The sequence below is a fragment of the Carassius auratus genome, linkage group LG48F (genome assembly GCF_003368295.1).
Source record: "Carassius auratus strain Wakin linkage group LG48F, ASM336829v1, whole genome shotgun sequence".
NCBI lineage: Eukaryota > Metazoa > Chordata > Actinopteri > Cypriniformes > Cyprinidae > Carassius > Carassius auratus.
The window spans coordinates 2,668,084-2,692,498 of NC_039300.1; the positions used below are offsets into that span (position 1 = coordinate 2,668,084).

General features: G+C 37.8%; 1 protein-coding gene across 1 annotated transcript; it reads left to right on the forward strand.

Moving 5' to 3' along the window:
* The first annotated feature begins 365 nt into the window (after positions 1-365).
* On the forward strand, positions 366-21,504 carry LOC113068682 (sodium-dependent phosphate transport protein 2B-like). Its single transcript, XM_026241496.1, has 13 exons — positions 366-410; positions 1,378-1,429; positions 1,534-1,656; positions 1,744-1,872; positions 7,910-8,053; positions 8,454-8,565; positions 8,743-8,938; positions 9,434-9,529; positions 10,048-10,168; positions 16,563-16,730; positions 19,060-19,176; positions 20,117-20,241; positions 20,326-21,504. Exons 2-13 carry the CDS (start codon positions 1,381-1,383, stop codon positions 20,863-20,865), a joined length of 1,920 nt encoding a protein of 639 aa, XP_026097281.1. The 5' UTR covers positions 366-410; positions 1,378-1,380; the 3' UTR covers positions 20,866-21,504.
* The last annotated feature ends 2,911 nt before the right edge of the window (positions 21,505-24,415 follow it).

A 24,415-nucleotide genomic window follows, 5' to 3' on the forward strand; every position in this document is an offset into this window, starting at 1 on the left:
CTGATAGTGACGGATCTAAACTTCGTGATATGAGAACTACATGTGCTGCTAGAATAGAATAGAATAGAATAGAATAGAATAGAATAGAATAGTAAACGTTTTTCTGATGCAGACAGAAAAATCAGGATGCAATTTTGCAAAAGCTATTTTCCCCACATTAATTAATGTGCATGAAATGGCTGCAGGATTGTGTGTTATTTAGAGTTTCTGTCAGATTGTTTGAGCTGGTAACTGGCCTGTATTTGAGGCTGCATGCATGCGCTGTGTGTGTGTTGTTCCACCCGCTCCGGACTTTAGATCAGTGACACGAGCAGGACTGTCCTGCTGCAGGTGTATATAAGACACCTGCACCTCCTCCACAGGTACATCCACTGGACTAGCAGCAGTCACACACACACAGCACAGGACAGGTAGGACAACCACACTAAAATAATGCTGCTCAGTGCTTGGCAAACCATGCTTGGTATTACCTGAAACTTTAAAGGCAAATTAATATTAATATGTCCAAGACAAAGATTTGAGGCTCTTGAGCTGTTTCCTGGGCAGTGCAGTGTTTCTGTCTTTAGTGGTCTGGGTGTATCTTAGTAAGGATGTGATCACTGTCGATGAGTTTGAATCATGAGTGTCAGGGAGTGCTTTATATCTGTCATCAAACTGTTGCTTAACTGTGTGGTGGAAACTGATAAATATTGGCGTAAATCTGCTGACAGATTGATCACTGTTTCTATAAGCAAATACAAAGAAGCTGTGAGCATTTGTGAGATATTAACACATGGGCAATTCAACACAATCACAACAGGTGAGCCAACGATCAAAGAAAGAAAGAAAGATCACTTCTTTTTTTAATCACTGCTTTTTAAATGAGAAAGAAATACCTTTTCACTTTGTACTTTTTTTTACTAAGCTCTTTTTTCACTTTTACATTAACTTTTCTTACATTAAACTGTTCGTTGTTTTTTAAAGAAAAGAAAGAAAGACTTTTTCCCTTTTTCCGTGTTTTATTTGTTCATTACCGTTTTCTTAATGAGAAAGAAATAACTTTTTACTTGAACTTCTACGCTTACTATTTTACTTTAAACTGTTCATTGTTTTAAACAATGTTTTTAAGAAAAGACTATACTTTTTTCTTTAAATTTTACGTTTTTATAAGATATTGTTTTCTGTTTTAATCACTGCTTAAATGAGAATAATTCAAAGAAAGAGAGAAAGAAAAGATGTTCGATGTACTTTCCAGTTTTGTTTTGGCCAGATGTTAGCAGACTTTTGGGACACAAAGAAAGCAAAGCATTCATGTGGAGAAAAGGTGAATGTTGAGAAAATGTTACTTGTTAAACGGCTTGATCGTAACATGTTATTTGTATGTTTATGTGGCTGAAGACGATGCCTCCGCTGCCTGAGACTCATCCCGCGTCGCCGCCTGCGGAACTCGGTACGTGTCCGGTACCAAACCACGTCCACACAGAGGCGCACTTCCGTCCTCTCCTCTGTTCCCGGTTTCTGTCCGTCTTCAGACGCGTGTCTTTTCTCCCACAGAAGCATACCGCGCGCGCAAAGATGCGACCGAGCCCGACCCGCCGACAGAAGAGTCGGAGCCGGAGGAGGAGCTGGACCCGTGGGACCTGCCCGAGCTCCGGGACACCGGGGTGAAATGGTCAGGTCAGTGTATCAGTGTGAATGAAGCGCGGGGCGCGAGCTGAACTCCTGCGCGTCACGCTCTCTGTCTGTGTTTGTCTGGTTCTGCAGATCTCGACACGAAGGGGAAGGTTCTGCGCGTTCTCAAGTCTATCGTGAAGTTTATTCTTCTGCTGGGCTTGCTCTACGTGTTCGTCTGCTCTCTGGACATCCTGAGCTCCGCTTTCCAGCTTGTAGGAGGTGCAGTAAACTTTCTTGAACTTTCTTTGAAATTTCCAACTTTTTTCAAAGTTGTTGGTCCTTTTTTAGAACTCTGTGATTGTGCTAAAATGATATACGATTAAACAGTGCACTGCATTACACTATAAAATGAATAGACCTTTTGGTAAAGTAATTTATGCACTTTTACTAAGAATCCAAAGTACTGTAACTTAATATTAGGCTATACCTTTATGAAAAGCTTTGGATATATTTTACCTTAATCAGAAATAAGAAATAGTAAATACAGCGAAGACATTGAAACATGAGGCCCTCTTCTATGGAGGTAGAATTGTTGCATAATTCCAAATAAATTATTATCCACTAATAAATGTAAAGAGATGAACAAAAATCAAACATATTGACAAATAAATAGAATGAGATCCGCAAATAAATCTTAAAGGGTACATAACATACACAGTTTCACCTAATCTCATGTTAATCTTGAGTACCTGTAGAGTAGTACTGCGTCCTTCATATCTCCAAAAAGTCTCTAGTTTTATCATATTTATAGAAGAAAAATACAGCTTTCCGATTCTTTCCAGAAAAAGCAGAGCTCCTGGAGGCATGCCATGGGCGGAGCTATAATACTGATGTTTCGTGTTGTTTCCATTAATATATATTCACTTATTTGCTGATTTCCAACAAAATACAGAAATCTGATGCAACTATACTTACATGAATGGGGTCTTTTATCACAGGGTGTCACAATCATGGACTTTTTGTTCCTTTTGTGTTTGCTTATTTTGGTCATGTTCCGTTCCTTGTTTTGTTAATTGATTAACCCCCACCTGTTTCCATTCCCCTGATTACTTTACTTGTGTTTAAAAACCCTGTCTGATTAGGTCCCACTTGTCCGCTATTAATGTGATGTATTGATGTTAAGTTCTGATGTTTCTAGATTTGTGTTGGATGTGTCCTTATTCTCCCTTGAGCATTAAAAGAGCTCTTTGATATATATCTTCTTCATCGTGCACGTTACTCTACACACCAGCACATGTATTACACAGGGACAGCTACATGTTTTAATAGCAAACCATGTGCAAATCCAGCGTCGACCTGGGCCTTGTTTATAAAACATTCGTCACTCAAATGACCAGAACACACAAAGGCACTTGATACACTCTGTTGCTGCCCCGGAAAAACAAACTGCATCCACTGTTCGTGTAACGCTGGGTTCTTGGGGAAGCTGAAACTTTCCCTCACATCCAAAAACACTGTTATTTGGAGACATTCTCGAACAAATCCTATGCAGCGCTGCCAACCATATCCAGAGGAAGCGCGTTGATGTGCGCGGTCTCGCTCTCCTCTGGTCAAAGTGTGCATGGGCGCTTTTCATATAGTTCCACTCTCGTCTACATCATTAGATCCATGATAAAAAAACAAAACAAAAAACATCCGAAACTTGTACCAATCCGGAAGTAAAATTTTCGGCACCGAAATTCTCAGTCATTCTTCTAAATTATTATTTTTTTTTTAACATTGGCCATGTTCAGCATGAGAATCCATTTCTTTAACAATGTGAATACATGAAACCCCCATTGAACCCCCCCCCCCTTAAAGTTTCACAAACATTAAATTCATAAATACATAAAATGAGAACACGTGACTCCACCCACCGTCTGTTCGAGCCAATCATATAACAGCAATACTTCGCTGACCAGTCATAGAACGTTCTCACTCTAGCCAATCACGTTTTGCTTTACAATCAGTGTGGTCTTGATAACTTCATTCATCTCCATTGGCTTAAATAGGAAATGTAAGAACCATAAAAATTGTTACAGTAAAGATTATTACATTTGGATTTCGTTAAACCATTAGACTGTGTATCAATCCAAGCCACAGTATTATATTTCTGGTGCCTTTGAAAATGCCAGAGAAACAGCGCTTTATATCACGGCTGTGGGAACAATGCTATACTGGATACAGACACGTTATGGATGGAAAGAAAAGCGTCAATAACTGACTAATAAACAACTGGAATCAACCTGCAGATACGTGTTTGTGTACACTAATTCACGCGCTCAAGAGCATGTGTTTTTCCAAATTTTGACACTGAACAGCATCTTGTTTTCTGTGGAACATCTTTATGGTTTGATTTCTGCATAGACCTGTATGCCTCTCGTTATTTACACTACGTGTGTGAATCGGTAGGCGGGGCTAAACAGTCCGTGATGTAGAATTGGTGGGCAGGAATAAACAGGTAGTCATGTGGAATTGGTGGGGGGGGCTAAACAGTCAGTGATATAGAATTGGTGGGCAGTGCTAAACAGGCAGTGATGTGGAATTGGTGGGCAGGGCTAAACAGTCCGTGATGTAGAATTGGTGGGCAGGAATAAACAGGTAGTCATGTGGAATTGGTGGGCAGTGCTAAACAGGCAGTGATGTGGAATTGGTGGGCAGGGCTAAACAGGCAGTGATGTAGAATTGGTGGGCAGGGCTAAACAGTCAGTGATATAGAATTGGTGGACAGGGCTAAACAGTCCATAATATAGAACTGGTGGGCAGGGCTAAACAGTCCATAGGCTTGTTCGACTTCATGCAGTTTTGCGCAAACCGATCGTCGGCTGACTTGAAGCAGTGCATGCCGGTTAGAAATTTTGTCCGACTTGATACAGCGCTGACGCCACGTGACTGTGACGTGTGCCGTCAAAGTACCACGAGAACGATTCGAGAGTAGCCGGAGAACTCAGCCAGCGCAGCTTCTGAAGAGCGGCTGCACAGGTTCTGATGACGACACAACTGATCCACGATTGGCTGGATTCACTGATGACACCGATGACGTGCGTTTCAAGTTTATTGCGAGTCGGCTTCAGTTTCAGAAATTCTCATATGGACTTTAAAAACAGTTCAATACGTTTTTATGTCGTCTTCATCTTATAAATCATATTTATTAAATATTGTTTTACTGTATTTACTTTATTGTTAATATAAAGTTTGTGTATGTTTATTTTGCATGACTTTCTTTTTTATACAGACCTTTTACAGTATTCAGCAGCATAACCTATTCAAATGAGCATTTTTAAGAACTAAAATGTTAATCTAAAAAGCATACAATCTAATGTGGTCATAAATGCTCCTATACAAATGATACATAATACATTATGTTCCTCCATTTGTTTGGTTTCTTCATATTCTCTAGTTTATTTAGCTGTGTTTATACTTCACCTGCATGTGGTTAGCAAACTGCTAACAACTTGCTGTAACTTCAACTTGACAACACTGTTCACTTTCAAATAGTTGGTCTAAATCACAATATAAATCCAACAGAATTGTGCTTTTCTGTATATGAAAATCAGTGGTGTTATGTTTAAAATGTTAAAAAGCTCAGCAGGAGGGCACTGTAAATCTTGTTGCTGAAACCTTCTTGAAAAACACATACCCACCAGGGAATTTTTTATAGGTTACTTTTATCATTTTGTATAAGCAGAAACACCCATGTCATACTGATAAAGTATATATCCAATATGGTATCTTGTTTTGGAAGGCACCCTTCCAAAACACCACTTTTTTTTTTTTTTTTTTTCTCAAAACACCACTTATACACACATTTAAACGCGATCAAGTAAGCAATCGCCACGTGATCTGCCATGACTGACGTAATTGCAGCAAACTACGGGAACCACACAAGGGGCAAGGAACTCGACCGGAAGTTGAAGTCGGGTGGGGGCTGCCATCTTTTAGCAGAACTTCACTTGCGTTAGCATTCCCATTGACTCCCATTCATTTTGGCGTCACTTTGACAGCGAATAACTTTACATCTGAGGCGTTTAAAGACTCTGTTTGTCCATTATTTATTTCTAAAGATACACGACAATGTATAAAGTGCTCCATTACCTTCTATGTTACATTATGGCCCCGTATAAACAGTTTTTGTAAAAAATAGGCTAACGATTGCGTCATAACCACTCGGCTCTCTGTCGCATTACCGTACAGACAGGTGGAGAAGCTCGCAGGCAATTAACTAAATATGGCGTACTGGCGTTACATTTTAAAATACTATACAAAATAATTCATCAGAATACTTACTCCTGCTCACTCACGACAAAGAACTCCCGGCTCAAGCTCGCTGTCTCTGCAAGATTAACGATGGCAGTTTGCACACACAGCTACTAGAAGATTTACATCTGTCAGACAGGTTGCTGACGTCGTCAAGCTTCGTTTGAGTCTGCGCGTCAGAAACGGAAGTGCTAAAAAACGCTAAAACTGGGCTTCATTTAGCTCAATTGAGTTCCAATGGGGTCGCTGTGTCCATTTCTTTTACTGTCTATGGAACCACAACGTGTCCGGCTTCATATCTCCGCTTGCAGCTCCTCCCCACCTGCACGCGGCTACTCTCGCCGATCGGTTGCATCCAGCCGCAGCCGATGTCGAACACACCTCATGATATAGAATTGGTGGGCAGGGCTAAAACAGACATTGATGTAGAATTGGTGGGTGGAGCTAAAACAGGCAGTGCTGTTGAAGCGATAGGTGTGTTCGACATCGGCTGCGGCTGGATGCAACCGATCGGCGAGAGTAGCCGCGTGCAGGTGGGGAGGAGCTGCAAGCGGAGATATGAAGCCGGACACGTTGTGGCTCCCGTAGTTTGCTGCAATTACGTCAGTCATGGCAGATCCGGTGCGATTGCTTACTTGATCGCGTTTAAATGTGTGTATAAGTGGTGTTTTGAGAAAAAAAAAAAAAAAAAAAGTGGTGTTTTGGAAGGGTGCCTTCCAAAACAAGATACCATATTGGATATATACTTTATCAGTATGACATGGGTGTTTCTGCTTATACAAAATGATAAAAGTAACCTATAAAAAATTCCCTGGTGGGTATGTGTTTTTCAAGAAGGTTTCAGCAACAAGATTTACAGTGCCCTCCTGCTGAGCTTTTTAACATTTTAAACATAACACCACTGATTTTCATATACAGAAAAGCACAATTCTGTTGGATTTATATTGTGATTTAGACCAACTATTTGAAAGTGAACAGTGTTGTCAAGTTGAAGTTACAGCAAGTTGTTAGCAGTTTGCTAACCACATGCAGGTGAAGTATAAACACAGCTAAATAAACTAGAGAATATGAAGAAACCAAACAAATGGAGGAACATAATGTATTATGTATCATTTGTATAGGAGCATTTATGACCACATTAGATTGTATGCTTTTTAGATTAACATTTTAGTTCTTAAAAATGCTCATTTGAATAGGTTATGCTGCTGAATACTGTAAAAGGTCTGTATAAAAAAGAAAGTCATGCAAAATAAACATACACAAACTTTATATTAACAATAAAGTAAATACAGTAAAACAATATTTAATAAATATGATTTATAAGATGAAGACGACATAAAAACGTATTGAACTGTTTTTAAAGTCCATATGAGAATTTCTGAAACTGAAGCCGACTCGCAATAAACTTGAAACGCACGTCATCGGTGTCATCAGTGAATCCAGCCAATCGTGGATCAGTTGTGTCGTCATCAGAACCTGTGCAGCCGCTCTTCAGAAGCTGCGCTGGCTGAGTTCTCCGGCTACTCTCGAATCGTTCTCGTGGTACTTTGACGGCACACGTCACAGTCACGTGGCGTCAGCGCTGTATCAAGTCGGACAAAATTTCTAACCGGCATGCACTGCTTCAAGTCAGCCGACGATCGGTTTGCGCAAAACTGCATGAAGTCGAACAAGCCTAAGATCTTCCTCTGTGGAAGCGGGGGTTTAACCCCATTGTTAGAACTTTTTTATCATAAATTTATTTTAACTTTATACTACTATACTTTACTAGACTATATACTATAGTACTTGCCTATACTTTAAAACTAAACAACCATCGAAACTATTTAAAACTTTAGAAACTATATGTTGATAGGTTTTGGCAGGTCACCAGTGATCATGTACTTCAAACAACGGTGCTTTATCATAGGAAATCGGTTTAACATGGTTAATGTATAATGGAGAGTGGTTGTCTCTGAGCAGAAACGGAGGTGCTGTGGACACAAATAGCATGGTTTGCTGGTTTTGTCATTGTGCTCAGGGAAGGCAGCTGGCGATATCTTCCAGGACAATGCGGTTCTGTCGAACCCTGTGGCTGGCCTGGTGATCGGAGTCCTGGTCACGGTTCTGGTTCAAAGCTCAAGCACCTCGTCCTCCATTGTGGTCAGCATGGTGTCGTCTGGATGTGAGTTTCTCTGTGTGTGTGTGTGTGTGTGACTCATATTCATACAGATATTTCATCCCTCATGATAAGCACTTATGTGTAAGAACAGTAGCACAAATTGTAACTGAGTTGATAATCAATATCCACTGTAAAATGTGCTGTGAAATTGCACTACCTGATATCACCCTTGAAAATGACTGTGTGTGTATTCTACCACATTCAGATTGATTCTGTCTTATTTTTCTATTTTAAATATATTGGTTTATATTGTTCACTCACTACAGTTCAAAGGTTTGGGGTCCTTATTCTTTTTTTAAATAAATTAATATAGATTTTCAGCAAGAATACATTCATTTAAACAATTGTGATAGTAAATGCATTTATAATGTTACAAATTATTTCATTTTTAAATAAATTGCAGTGTTGGAGGTGAAGTCTGCAGTGCCAATCATCATGGGTGCTAACATCGGCACTTCTGTGACAAACACCATCGTGGCTGTGATGCAAGCGGGAGACCGCAACGAGTTTCGCAGGTAAAACCAACTAAGGAGTTAGTTTTGTATCCATGCAGTCATGGAAAGCATTGAGTCATTGAGTGGTGCAAAAGTTGATCTAGCATTTTTTCAGTTACTTTGAATTTACTTTCTGATGAAGGAACTCGAGTTGAACATTTGAGAAATGGGTTTTGTCATTGATTCTGTGCGCCTCAGGGCATTTGCTGGAGCTACGGTCCATGACTTCTTTAACTGGCTGTCTGTCCTGGTGCTGTTGCCTCTGGAGGTGGCTTCAGGATACCTCTACAGACTCACCAAACTTATAATTGATTCCTTTAACATCCAGACGGGTGCAGATGCTCCAGACCTGTTAAAGGTCATCACCGAACCCCTCACCAAAAACATCATTGAGGTGAGATCAGTGGACCTGTTAGGTTTTACTTTTCAACAGCATCCAAATGCAACTGTATCATGCAGCTGATCCCTGTGTCATTGTTATTGTCCTATAAATTAACATTTGACAGCAGCTGGTTTATTAGGCTGCTGTCACTTTAAGACCTAATGCACAGATCAAATATACTGACACTTCCTTTTATTTCTTTTTTTTCTCAAACCAACTGTTTACGAGGGCATTTGCTGAGATGGGAATTTTGTCATAACAGGGTGTTTTTATCTGGACGAGTACAGAATTGACTTAAATACGACAGTATTTTACATTTTCAATTAGAATAAACAACAACTCATAAATAAAAACTGTAGCATTGATGCACATTCTTAATTTTGCAAAAGTAAAAAAAAATCACAAAAAATACTTAAACTAGAGAAATTGAGCTATCTTTAAACACCTGCTTTGCTCTCTGCTGTAGCACATGTATTTTCTTTGACAATCTTTTTCCTTTTTTTCCAGCTGGACACCTCTGTGATCCGTGACATCGCCACTGGAGACCCAGCAGCCCGAAACAAAAGTCTGATTAAGATCTGGTGTAAAACAAAGAAAGTCACGGTGAGAATCTGAAAGTGCAGAACACCCACCATTTCTCACGGTCACTATATTTGGCTGTTAAAACACAAGGAAATGGGATTCGTCACACTGATGGGAACTCAGATGATAAACATAGGTTCTATTTTATTCATAGGTTCTATACAAATACTGTTATGCAAGACTTTTATCTAAATTCCAGATAAACCTAGCTCTAAGCGTAGCTCTGTTGCTCTATTCTAAAACTAGTGCATTGCCTTGCTGTCTACATTGACAGCTTTCTTTAAAGGCAACATTTTAACTGAAATTAAACCTTGCATTTGGAAAACGTTTTGATTGAAACCTACAACATCCTGCACACAGAGATTGACTCCCGATAGCTTGTGGTGTTAGCATAATGCTAAGATAAGTTTATTTCTGTGCCATTATTATTGTGTATATTTCTGTTAGATTAACGTATTCGTTCAGTGATAGCCAGGACAAAAGCTTCATTTTCTCTCTGTCATGAAGGGTTTAGGAAGATGTATTTTTGTCCATTTCAGAACCTCGTCAATATAACGGTCCCTGGATTCGCAAACTGCACGCCTGACGCCCTCTGCTGGGAGGAGGACGGCCAGATCTGGACTCAAGAGAACCAAACGGAAACCATCAACTTGAACAAATGTAAGTGCCTCTGCTTTCTTTGTGGCTCTTGTAGCAACCAGCGCAGGAACTTCCCGAATCACCAGAAGCTGAAGCCTAATATCAATCCATTTCCCGTCTTCCTTACATAGTTGACTTATTTCAGCTCTTAAGCCATCGATCGCCATTCGCTCTAACCTCCATGAGTACAATGGCTTCTCTTAAATGCTGAGCTTCACCTTTCCCCCCACCCCATCCATCTACTCTACCTTTTCAATAGGGCTATTCTTCATGACAGCCTCGGGCACCTGAGGCCAGTGCACCTGAACAAAGAGCCTCTGCCAGTTTGGCAGCAGGGCTTTTGCTCTGGGTATGAATTTGAGTGATTTAAATCAATGCAAGTAGTTAGATCGCATGTTGAAATTCCAGCCTTGACTTGGTTCAGTGGGTTTGAGTATGTAATCATTCTGTGGTCCGTCAACTGTGAAAGAGTATGCTCTTTCAAGATGCACCATTCAGCAGCTCCTCGACTGAGAATTTGAAGATCATTGTTGGCATATCATGTCGCAGGTTTTTAAATCTTTAACCTCTTCAGCTCTGCAGCATATTTTGAATTTTTTACAGAATTAGGCATACCAGAATTTAAAAGAGAGCCCTACTCGCATACTTTGGAATAAATTGATACAAATGGTCTCATTTGACAGAAAACTCTCTGAATTTTAAAACATGGGTAAAATATTGCATATTTTGTATTTTATATGTTTACAATACTGTGATAAACACTGACAAAAAGTCATATTTTTATTATTATTTTTTATTAAGTTTTTATTTAAGAGTCTGTAATTTAGGACTTGTTTGGTCTATGTCGCTTCAGACAATCTCTTTTGATTCCACTAGGTGGCATTAAACAGGAGAAAAAAGAATTTTTTTGATAACATCTTCTAAGCAAAAGTTATTTAGCTTTAATAGAAAGGAGGCGTTAGGCTCTCCAAGTGTACTTTTACAGTCACCATTTTTGATTACTGAAACCAGCAAGCATACCTGAACTTAAAAGACAGCCCTAACCACATACTTTGGAATAAATTTATAAAAATGGTTTCATTTTACAGAAAACTCTCTGAATTTTAAAACATGGGTAAAATATTGCATATTTTGTACTTTATATGTTTACATTACTGTGATAAACACTAACAAAAAGTCAGATTTTTATAATTTTTTTAATTACGTTTTTATTTAAGAGTCTGTAATTTAGGACTTGTTTGGTCTATGTCACTTCAGAAAATCTCTTTTGATTCTACAAGGTGGCATTAAACAGGAGAAAAAAGAATTTTTTTGATAACATCTTCTAAGCAAAAGTTATTTAGCTTTAATCGAAAGGAGGGCGTTAGACTCTCCAAGTGTACAGTCACCATTTTTGATTACTGAATCCAGCATAGCTGAACTTAAAAGACAGCCCTAACCACATACTTTGGAATAAATTTATAAAAATGGTCTTATTTTACAGAAAACTCTCGGAAGTTTAACACAAGCACAAGATATTGCATATTTTGTCTTTTGTATTTTTACTATATTGTGATAAACACGGAAACAAAGTCAGATTTGTATTATTTTTTAAAGTAAGTTTTTATTTAGGAGTCTGTTATTTAGGACCTGTTAGGTCTATTTCCCTGCAGAAAGTTTCTTTTGATTCCACTAGGTGACAGTAAAAAGATAAAAAAATAATTTTGTTGATAACATCTTCTAAGCAAAAGTTATTTAGATTTAACCAAAAGGAGGCGTTGGAGTCTCCAAGCTCTGTAGCTTTACCTGAAGAGACAGAATGTCTTATGTCTACAAGTTTCCTCAAAAAACTCATGTCATGGAATAAGCAAAATAAGGCAAAGTTCTGTTCTTGCATTTTATTTTACACACACACACACACAAAATACAGTATTGTTCAAAATAATAGCAGTACAATGTGACTAACCAGAATAATCAAGGTTTTTCGTATTTTTTTTATTGCTACGTGGCAAACAAGTTACCAGTAGGTTCAGTAGATTGTCAGAAAACAAACAAGACCCAGCATTCATGATATGCACGCTCTTAAGGCTGTGCAATTGGGCAATTAGTTGAATTAGTTGAAAGGGGTGTGTTCAAAAAAATAGCAGTGTGGCATTCAATCACTGAGGTCATCAATTTTGTGAAGAAACAGGTGTGAATCAGGTGGCCCCTATTTAAGGATGAAGCCAACACTTGTTGAACATGCATTTGAAAGCTGAGGAAAATGGGTCGTTCAAGACATTGTTCAGAAGAACAGCGTACTTTGATTAAAAAGTTGATTAGAGAGGGGAAAACCTATAAAGAGGTGCAAAAAAATGATAGGCTGTTCAGCTAAAATGATCTCCAATGCCTTAAAATGGAGAGCAAAACCAGAGAGACGTGGAAGAAAACAGAAGACAACCATCAAAATGGATAGAAGAATAACCAGAATGGCAAAGGCTCAGCCAATGATCACCTCCAGGATGATCAAAGACAGTCTGGAGTTACCTGTAAGTACTGTGACAGTTAGAAGACGTCTGTGTGAAGCTAATCTATTTTCAAGAATCCCCCGCAAAGTCCCTCTGTTAAAAAAAAGGCATGTGCAGAAGAGGTTACAATTTGCCAAAGAACACATCAACTGGCCTAAAGAGAAATGGAAGAACATTTTGTGGACTGATGAGAGTAAAATTGTTCTTTTTGGGTCCAAGGGCCACAGGCAGTTTGTGAGACGACCCCCAAACTCTGAATTCAAGCCACAGTACACAGTGAAGACAGTGAAGCATGGAGGTGCAAGCATCATGATATGGGCATGTTTCTCCTACTATGGTGTTGGGCCTATTTATCGCATACCAGGGATCATGGATCAGTTTGCATATGTTAAAATACTTGAAGAGGTCATGTTGCCCTATGCTGAAGAGGACATGCCCTTGAAATGGTTGTTTCAACAAGACAATGACCCAAAACACACTAGTAAACGGGCAAAGTCTTGGTTCCAAACCAACAAAATTAATGTTATGGAGTGGCCAGCCCAATCTCCAGACCTTAATCCAATTGAGAACTTGTGGGGTGATATCAAAAATGCTGTTTCTGAAGCAAAACCAAGAAATGTGAATGAATTGTGGAATGTTGTTAAAGAATCATGGAGTGGAATAACAGCTGAGAGGTGCCACAAGTTGGTTGACTCCATGCCACACAGATGTCAAGCAGTTTTAAAAAACTGTGGTCATACAACTAAATATTAGTTTAGTGATTCACAGGATTGCTAAATCCCAGAAAAAAAAATGTTTGTACAAAATAGTTTTGAGTTTGTACAGTCAAAGGTAGACACTGCTATTTTTTTGAACACAACCCTTTCAACTAATTCAACTAATTGCCCAATTGCACAGCCTTAAGAGCGTGCATATCATGAATGCTGGGTCTTGTTTGTTTTCTGACAATCTACTGAACCTACTGGTAACTTGTTTGCCACATAGAAATAAAAAATATACTAAAAACCTTGATTATTCTGGTTAGTCACATTGTACTGCTATTATTTTGAACAATACTGTAAGTATCCTGACTTGCTGGCTCCCATTCTTCACCACTGGATGCTACAACTGCAAAACAAAACAAAAATGTATAAATTTACACTGCAATCCCAAAATACATGCTAAAATGACATACACAAAAATAATCCAGATATGCAAGTAACAGAAAGAGGAAAATAATGATTACACATACACAAATCCATGAGTATGTATAAATAAATGAGAACAACCCTTGCATATCTTATGTATATGTGAATTGCATTCATGTGTTCGTTGCGTGTGTGTAATTCAAATATGTAACGAACACATGAATGCAATTCACATATACATAAGATATAAAAATGCACAAGGCAGTACACGTATATATAATATTGATAAATAAATTCATGCAAAAACAAATTAGCATGCAACTAACGAAGGCAACCGATGAATGCAATTCGCGTATAACGTTACATGAAAGACATAAACAGCACAAGGCAATACACTTATGAATGCAATCGATGAATAGATTAATGCAATAATAATATTAGCATGCAACTTACAAATGCTTGATAGAAACAACGTATACTTACTCAAAATCAGGGTCTTCTCCCAGTTTGTAAGCAGCTTCTCTGACCGAGTCAAAGCTAGCTAGCCTCGCTGCAAGTTTCAGTGTCGGACATCCGATCAAACTCCTCCAAAGCCGCCTCCACACCAACAAAAAACTTTCTTGAAGTCATTTTTCAGAGACATATAACTCTAACAGTAATAAAAGCACGCAATAATTCGCTAAAACGCTATCCAAAATCACAAAACAAACTTCCGATCAACTCATCAATAATCATCTGCGCCCGTTTGCGCCGTTTTCTTTAGTCCCACCTCCTCAAATTTGGAAAGGAACAACTCGGGCTCTGAATGGTCTAGAAGCTTGATCGATGTGTCTATGGAGAGGGGAGGCTGTCAGCTTTCATGACATAGGACGCACTGCGTGATGACGTCATTGCAAGTCGAAAGGAATCAAAGAGAGTCGATACAAATACTGGTCATGTTTTACGCTGCATTGCATGTTTTGATCTGCGCATCTGAGACATATTATAGTGCCGTTTAGCCATGCATGCTCACAGACACACGAGAATGCTCTCATTTTGAAGAAAACAACCTAATCTAAAAGCTGATATAGGATTTTAGGCTAGTATGTGAGCACAGATGTAGTTATCAGCGCAGAAATATGACGCATACGTTTGCTTGTTCACATAAGTAATTTCAGTTTTCGTGATTCTTTTGAAAATTATTATTTGTTATGTCACTGTAATGTATAAGATCGGTGAAATAAAGTACACAGTGACATTCCTGAGAGTGAGAGCTTTCATTTGATGTGTGACTTGTCCATGTTTGGTGAGTTTGTGTGCTATAAATATGAAATATGAACATTATTCATCTGATTTTCTCAAGGGGGGGGTGGTTGTGGAAGAACGAATTTATACCTTATTATTTTCTTTTATGTAAAATTAATGCAAATACCATGGGACTTGCAAGAAAGCAGAGGTTCTACGCTTTCAAAAAATACCATATATGACTAGTTTTGTGCTTCACAGTTTATAGATTTTTAAAAAATAGTATTATGACCTCCCCGCGGACCCACCGGTGGGTCCTAGGGCGTGGCCAGAGTTCAAGAGGTTAATGCCAAGGACCCCCAAATTTGTTGATGCCCAGTTCTTAAAAGATAAAGGCATCTACATATATGTCACCCATCTATACTATTTTTATGCTATTTTAACAGTGTCAGAAAAAAAGTGTCAGTTTTATTTTTTCATTTATCTTAAAAATAATTTGTTTTTTAGTTTTTTTTTTACACCTTTTGCACTTTTTTTCTTCCATGGATTTTTTAACTGACCCTGGTGCAACCATTTAAAAAAAAAAAAGTTTTAACTATCAAGTAAAGCAAGAAACTGCAGCTACTGGGATTTTCGTGGTTTGATGTAGTAATAGCAATGATCGCAAAGTAAGCATAATGGTCAAGGTGTACTTAATATCTGAAAATAGCCCTCTGTATCTTTTAAGATTTGCAATATTATTTGGTCCACTTAATTGAGATTTTTAACCAGAATCAGCATATAACTATATGCATAAAGCTTTCTTAGTAATCTGAAAAAAAAAATAGTAGAGCTCGATTCAAAAAACAAAAAATCTGTAATTAATCACAATTATTTGGTTATTAATATAATATATTTATGTTATGATTTCAAATTGAATCTCCAAATTAATGTTGGAATAACATAAAGGTGGCATATTTTAAATGTTTAATGTTATCTTTTTACTAAGTAGCCTGTTATTAATAAACGCCAGTATCATAGATGCCGATACTGCTTCTGATGATTCTGTAAAAACACAATTTTCCCTCAATTCAAATCATTAATCATAGCCATTCAACATAACAGAACATTATTGAAAGCCATTATTTTTAACATTTTATAAGCTTTGAAAAACATAACTGATTTAAGTGAACTTAAAACAATCTTCATATAAACTCTTAATTGTATATGCATAAACTATAACGTGACTATAGATTAATCTTTATTAAAGCACCAAAGTTAACCAGCCAGTAGAGCAGTGATTTCTTTATCTTTCGTTCTGTGATTTACATCAATGACACAGTCTGCAGCATGTTTAAAGTAAAAGCTTATTCAAATAATACTGCAAGAGTCACACAAATGACTCTTTAGAAATTAGTAGCAAATGTGCATTGCCTTTGTAATCAGAGTGTAATCAGCTAAATATTACATGATGCTAAAGTTTAAGCAATGTTTGCTTAGGCAGACGAATAAAGCATTGTAAATTATCTTTATTTCATGAGCGTTGATTTATAATTTATGTAAGTCCTGACAAAGTGGTCCTCATCGCTCTCTCTTCAGGTTCTCACATGTTTGTGTACGCTAATCTACCTGACCTAGCGGTGGGCTTGATTTTGTTGGCTCTGTCGTTGCTGGCCCTCTGTACCTGCCTGATTCTGATCGTCAAGCTGCTGAACTCCATGTTGAAGGGTCAGGTGGCGGTCGTCATCAAAAAGGTGCTCAACACAGGTGAGTCAACATCGGGGATGAATCCTCTGCTGATAAGCTCTGCTGCTAACTGCTAACATTAACCTCTGATACGCACTCTTTGTGACAATGTGTATCAACACTAAACTTTTAAGTTGAAAGACAAAGACACATGTAGACAATATTTGACCTTGAACTAAAAACATACATGTGGCAATTCCCCACCCTTCCCGGAGTTCAATCTTATCTCATTCCTGTAGGCGTAGCACTTGCTGGAAGTGTGTTAGCATGTATCCTGTCGTATGATAGTCGGCGCTGGTTGTCTAGTCCTGCTGTCTGATGAGCTGAACAGGAACATTATATGAGCCTGTGTGTGTCTGAGTGCCACAGATGTGTGTGTGTGTTTTATGTGCATGTGCTGTTGGTTTCAGACCATACTCAGGTACATGCTCATAACTCCTCACATCAGGGGCGATTCTAGGATTTTTTCAACTGGGGGGCACAAGAGGGGCCACGATTAATACAGAGGGGCCAATCTTGTGTTGTTTGAACTGTATATCCAAATCATTTCAGTAACCTTTAAAATCAGCAATAAACAGTGATACCCTATTATATTTTAATAGCAGTTATTCACTGCTCTAAATTAAAAAAAAAAATCAAATACAATTTGTATTAACTTTTCACTTTACAAAAGTGAAAGAAAAACTGTAATAAATAAAATAATCCAATGTATGAATAGTGTACAACTCACAAATAATAATAATATAATTCATTTATAATAGCCTTATAATATATATATATATATATATATATATATATATATATATATATATATATATATATATATATATATATATATATATATATATATATATATAATAGCCTTATTTATATAATATTTATATAAATACAGAATAACATTAATAATTCATAGAAATAAATACACAATAAATTAATATAACTAATATAAATTTTATATAATTTCATTATATGTTTTTGTTTATTATCCACATCCCATTCAATTTGCATAGCAGCAGTTGCAGTAAATTTGCATTGATGAATAAACAAAATCTACTTATGTCAAGGCTAATTAATCTTGAGCATATTGATTTAAAAATATCATATATCCATACTTTGTTAGAAAGCTACTTGTTCAAAAATGTAGCTTTAGTTTAACATGTAAAATATGTGGATCCTATAAAACAGTTTAGAATAGCTTAATTAGTCCAGTGTTATTTTAGTATTAGTTATTTATTTTGCTATTTAATCATGCATTAAATAATTATGTATGATTTTTTTGAGAATGTTTCTGGGTGTCATCAAATGACGTTTTGTCAATAACGTCTGTGAAGGGGGGGAGAGAGAGCTTTCCAGGGTGTAGACAGCAATCGCGGAGCACCATGGTGATTTTACAACGCCAACTGAATTTATTAGGAATCTACAGACGCAAATAGATTAAAGGTGTAGAAAAATAAAGATGTGTATTTTGGACTTTTTTTCACCACAAGTTTGAAAGAAGACATGTTACTGAAGACAAACAGCCCCAAATCTCAAAATTGAGCAGTAAAGAAAAACAATGTTTTTGCATGTGTCTCACCCATATAGACTTAAAAAAAAAAGTCTCAAATGTGGAGTGTTAGATAAACATTACACGATTTGTTTCGTCACCTCACTTGAGTGAAAAAAGTTGCTAATCGACTGCATGATTCAATAATGACTTTATTAGAATTGCTATTATATATATATTTTTTTAAACCATTGCTTTAAATTGCGTTGTTGCCTATATCGGCGCGTTCGGCCGAAAAAAAAAAAAGTAAATCGTAACGCAGTAAACCCCTTTTACATTCAGCATCAGAGGAGCATAGTAAATATAATATTTAGCATCTTGGTCTGCTCTAGGAGATAACATCGTCATCGAACCTGGTCTGTCTAACACCGAAAGTACACTGTAACACCGTTAGTACCAAACACTTCTTGCACTGCAACAACTCGTTAATCGAAAAACATAAGCTATTTAAAATAGGTGCTTTTTTCGTTGGAAAACAGCAGCTCGCTATTCTTGGTCCTCGTTGAGAAGCATCGCGACGCAATCATGAGTAATTTACTAAACTGAAAGATTATAATTTGAATTTGTGAGTGACAGACAAGTAGAAGGGTGGGGGCACACTGGGGGGCCAATCAGTTTTCAGGAGGGGAGAGTGCCCCCATGGCCCCTCCCCTGGCTACGCCACTGCCTCACATACTTGTGCTTGCATTTTAGCCAATGATTTGTGAAGAGTTTTAATGCAACTATCACTTAATAATCAGAAATAAATCCATGTACTAAATGTATTGTTCATGACCTTTCTAATACGGCTTTGACTGTTGCCAGATTTCCCCTTCCCCTTCGCCTGGGTCACTGGATACATCGCCATCCTTGTTGGAGCCGGAATGACCTTCATTGTCCAGAGCAGCTCTGTCTTCACCTCAGCCATCACTCCACTAGTCGGTCAGTAAGGACACCTGATTGATTGGACTGGTTTCTAAATTGTTGAAGGTTAAAACATATTATGGTTAACTCAATAGAATAAGCCTACCTAGACTTTTTATGTAGCATTTTAAGGTATTGCATGTATCCCTCTTAGAAAAGGCGATCCCACAATGTCCGACAGAATCAGATGATTGTGAATCAGAATCACTGTGTAAATACACCACTACTGTTCAAAAGTTTGGGGTCAGCTAGTTTTTTAGTTTGTTTTTAAGAAATAGATACATGCTTTAATGCATCCTTGCTGAATAAAAGTTTACATTAATTTATATTTATATTATTTATAAAAATGCTTTTTGAATGGCTTTTGAACTAAATGCTAGTAATACACTGATGATACCAAAAAAGTATATTGAGCAGCAAATCATCATATTAGGATGATTTCTGAAGATCATGTGATACTGAAGAATGGAGTAATGATGCTGAAAATACAGCTTTGATCACAGAAATAAATTACTTTTTAAAATGCGTTCGGACAGAAATCAGTCATTTTAAATTGTAATAATATTTAGCAATATTACAGTTTTGACTGCATTTCTTATTAAATAAATGCACCCTTGGTGAGCAGAAGAGACTTGAATATAATCCCACTCCCAAACTTTTGAACAGTAGTGTATTAAATAAGAACAAATTAGACACTGCGTGCGATTGTATTTATAATTAAGATGATTTATAATCACTAAGTTATTGATTACATTGATGTATTTGATGATTAACTTCCAACTCATCTTCACAGACTATTTTTTTTAAAAAAACAGTAAAAGATCAAATGTGTAATCAAATTAATATTCATGATGTGACATCACAGCCAGCACATCTGTGCATCCCCTCCAACCAGCTTTATCTAGTATTTGCCCGCTGTATATTATGCTTATTGCAGTGATTTTCTCTCTCTGTTCAGGTATTGGTGTCATTAGTCTTGAGAGGGCGTATCCACTCACGCTGGGCTCCAACATTGGCACCACCACCACTGCTCTTCTAGCTGCTCTCGCCAGTCCTGGAGAGACCCTGGCCAACTCTCTACAGGTTTGTTACTGCGCTTATTTCCCTTTGACTTGATCTTATTACTGTGGTTGTAGATTAAAGACTTTCATTTGTGTTTTCTTCCAGATTTCTCTCTGTCACTTCTTCTTCAACATTAGCGGTATCCTGCTCTGGTATCCCATCCCCTTCACACGCATCCCTATCAGATTGGCCAAAGCCCTGGGCAACCGCACTGCCAAGTACCGCTGGTTCGCTGCGGTGTACCTCATCCTGTGCTTCCTCCTCTTCCCGCTCTCAGTCCTTGGCCTCTCCATCGCGGGGTGGCAGGTCTTGGTCGGGGTCGGAGTGCCCGTGCTGGTCTTTGCGATCTTTGTGATCGTGGTAAACATTATGCAGAAACGCTGCCCACGTTTCCTGCCATCATTCCTCCGCAACTGGGACTTCCTGCCCAAACCGCTGCACTCCTTCAAACCCTGGGACAAAGTGGTGACCAGCGGCATGACCTTCTGCAGGACTCGCTGCTGCTGCTGCTGCAAGTGCTGCAAAGAAGAAGAGAAGGATGAAGAGAAGGATGACATGAAAACCAAGGATAAGAGTTTAGAGATGTATGACAACCCGGCACTCACTATAGAGGATGAGGCCAATGTAACAGCAACGCATTTATAATGTTATTCATAACAAATTGGGTCCATGTTGCGACTTTGTTTTTGATGACTGCAAAATATTTAATCGCTACATTACATTTAAATCCTTGCAAAAGAATAGACTTCAAACGAAGACCCTGTGAAATCAGTATGTCCCGCTCCAACTTCCTGTTTCAATAGGAAATACGTCTGAACAGGAAAGAGTATTGAACCCGTCAATCGATTTCATGAGGTCTTTAAGGACTAAGAAAATCCGTCAGGTACATTGACTACAATAAAGTGGAATCACAGTGCAGAGGTTAAACTCAATCTCTGACTGTTGATGAAGATGTTATTGTTCTTTGTACATGATGTACCAGTGGGAGGAGTCAGGGCTTTCATATAATTGAAAAGTCTGTCTTTGTATAATTGATCAGTATTTATGTCTGAAAATAGTAAGCAGGCCAGTGAAAAATGCACACTCTTGGCAGTAATTTTGCACATTATGTGGAACTATGCATTTGTATAGGTTTTTAAATATTTTTAAACTCAATTGTAGTTTTTTTTTTATAGTTATTTTTGGTTGTACTGTTGCATTTTGTAAATTTAATGAAGATTAAGTCTAACACATTTCTTTACTCAAATGTAAGGTATTGTCTTTTAAATATTTCAGTTGACATAAGGACATTGGATCTTATTTTGCATCTTTGAAAAATCATTGTGCCGTTTAAAACCTGGGCCCGTATTCATAAAGATTCTAAGAATCCTCTCAGAAAACTCTTAATTTAGCTTAAAAACTTTTACGTAGGAGTCTTAGCTTAAGAGTGATTCGGGACTGATCTGAGAGCAACTCTGAGTAAGGAAAAGACAAAAACTTTCATCTTAGTGAGGAGGCGGGGTTGACCCCGTTGCTATGTATGACACAATCTTTTGAAGACTGTGATTGGTTGGTTGTACAAGAAGGAAAAAAAGAGTGATTTTAAGTATAGGATGTATTCTTATTCTCACTTTGAATTTACATGCGTAATTTTTCCTATTTGACCGTTCTCTCTCTCTTTCTCTCTCTCTTTCTCTCTCTCTCTCTCTCTCTCTATCTATCTCTCTTACAAACACACACACACACACACACATTATATGTGTGTATATAAATATTTTTTTTTTATTCACCATGCTTTTAATTTCCTATAAGGTATTTGATTGGCTTAGAATGATAAAAATTGTTCCACTCTTTCCAATTACAGTGATTGCTGTCCTATTTAAGTGGCGGTTTGAATGTTGGTTTTAATGTATGAAACATGGAATCAAAACCAAGAAGGAAGAGAAAGCCGAACTGGACAGAGGAACAGTGTTTACTGTTAGCCCAGTTAGTGGATGAACACAAGGCCATTCTTAAAGGAAAATTTGGACCGGGTGTCACAGCAAGGGACAAGAAGCAGACATAGGAGCATATAGCACAAACTATTAACGTTCATTCCCCCTGCTTGTGCGCACCTATAAGCCTGCTATTTTCATAAATGCAGTTTTTTGAGCCTGCAAGGTGGAAATGTCCAGTGGAAACGAAATGAACTGTGACACAATAAGATGTTCTGAGAGTGCTGTAACAGTTTGTGTGATCACTCTGCTTACAGAAGGTTGTGACAGACCCAAATCATCACTATTGCCAAATATCGTAATGTAGTGATTACTTTAATTTCTGGCGCTATGGCATTTCTGCGCTGTGTCGGAGATGTTGGCATGTCTCTAATAAGATCAGTCACAAACATGATCCCTGCATGATCTAATCTATAACTTCTTATTAACTCATTGTCTGCAACACATTTCTTCTGTCTCTTCATCTTTCTGCCATTTTCTCCTCCGCTAAAGAAACTCTTAAGTTTCTTAAAAGTCCTCGTCTGTGCTCCTAACAAGTTTGACCTTAAGACCTCTTTTAAGGGTTAAGATGCTTTCTGAATTACTTTTTTCTTTACTAGGATTTTTTCTTTAATTTTAAGAGTAAAATTCTAAGAATTTTCTTTTCTTTTTGCATTAAGATTCTTTATGAATACGGGCCCTGATGTTTACTTCAAGACCTTCTTAAGACCACTAAACTCTTAATTTATGACTTCTTATCGCTTTATTGTTTTATGAGTCAAACATGCTCCAGCGTCTTATTATTTGTTTGAGATGTTATTGCATCTACTTATCAGCTTGTGTGGGTGAGTTTTGAAATGATGTTGATGTTATCATAGAGTTTCTGGTTGGTATCTCATTACTTAACCGATGTACTCCACAGCAGAGGCATTAAGTTAAGATTACTTCACAGACAAAAATCTGAAAATACAGATCAAATTACAGTTGTGCTCATGTATATCTTGTGTATTTACCTTTAAGTGGCTCAAAGCGAAACTCTGAATAATCAAATATTTAATTGTAATAATGTGACCAACTTGAAGTTATTAATTCTCAAAAAGTGATTCTGTCGACCCACAAGGCAAACTGATAAAACTAGCTGGGATGAAAACAAATTATATTGTTATCCCACATCACCTGTGTGTTGACCTAAAACTTTCCCACCGAATTGGACAAAAACTACAACAAACAGTCAAATTGCATGTACAGTGGGGAAAATATTTAATTGAGGCAAAGATAGGACCAGGCCTGGGACATTTGTAGCTTTGTGTTAGAGTATTCTTTGAAGGTGTGCTAAACGCAGTGGACTGTGGAAAATGAATCACACCTGGGCCTTCAGCCAAAATAATAATCCCTTTGTTCTGCTGATGTCCTTACACAATGTCTGTGTGCAGACTAGTGTTTGTCCATGCAGACTTGTCCAGCTACAACAGTGTATGTGCAACAGATTTGAGAGCTTGAAAAGAATAGTCCACTGACCGAGTGCATCCATCCACACAGGGGTGTAGGGAGGATTCAATAGATTACTGATCACCCAAAACATGAGGGGAAGAACACTATCAAGTAAATAACTCATATCATTCTTGAAAGCTCAACAGTGTGCAAGACGATGCAGAACTCAGTAAATTAAGTTTAGCCTTTGATAAAGGCTCCAACTAAGTTCTGGCATTGTGTTAAACTTTGTGTCACACTCTTCTTCCGGTGGGTTTGCACTGAAGGACAGGAGTCCTCAACTCTTGCTGTTGAGGTCCACTAGGTGTAATAGGTGTGAAATATTAGGTCCTGGAGAGTTGACCTACAATCTTGATCAAACTTACCTACCTGTAATGTTCTATTAATCCTGAAGACCTTGATTAGCTTGTTCAGGTGTATTCAATTAGAGAAAGTGGACCTCGAGGGCCAGAGTTGAGAACCCCTACTGTAGTATACAGATTGTGTCAAAGTAGCTTCACGGTGTTGAACAGGAAAAACATGTGCTGATAATGCAAGAGGACAATAGAAAACAGTCAGTTTATCAAAGTTAAGTTAAGCAAAGTGACAGTGGTAAGCAACCAAAACATCCATCAGTGACAGAAATGGAGAAGAAACCTTGAGAGAAACCAGGCTCAGTTCTCCTCTGGCCAGAGGAACGCTCTGCAACTCATTTCTACCTCACAGTCAAAGCAGCATTACGTGTCGAACGTGTAGACTTGAAGAAAGACAGA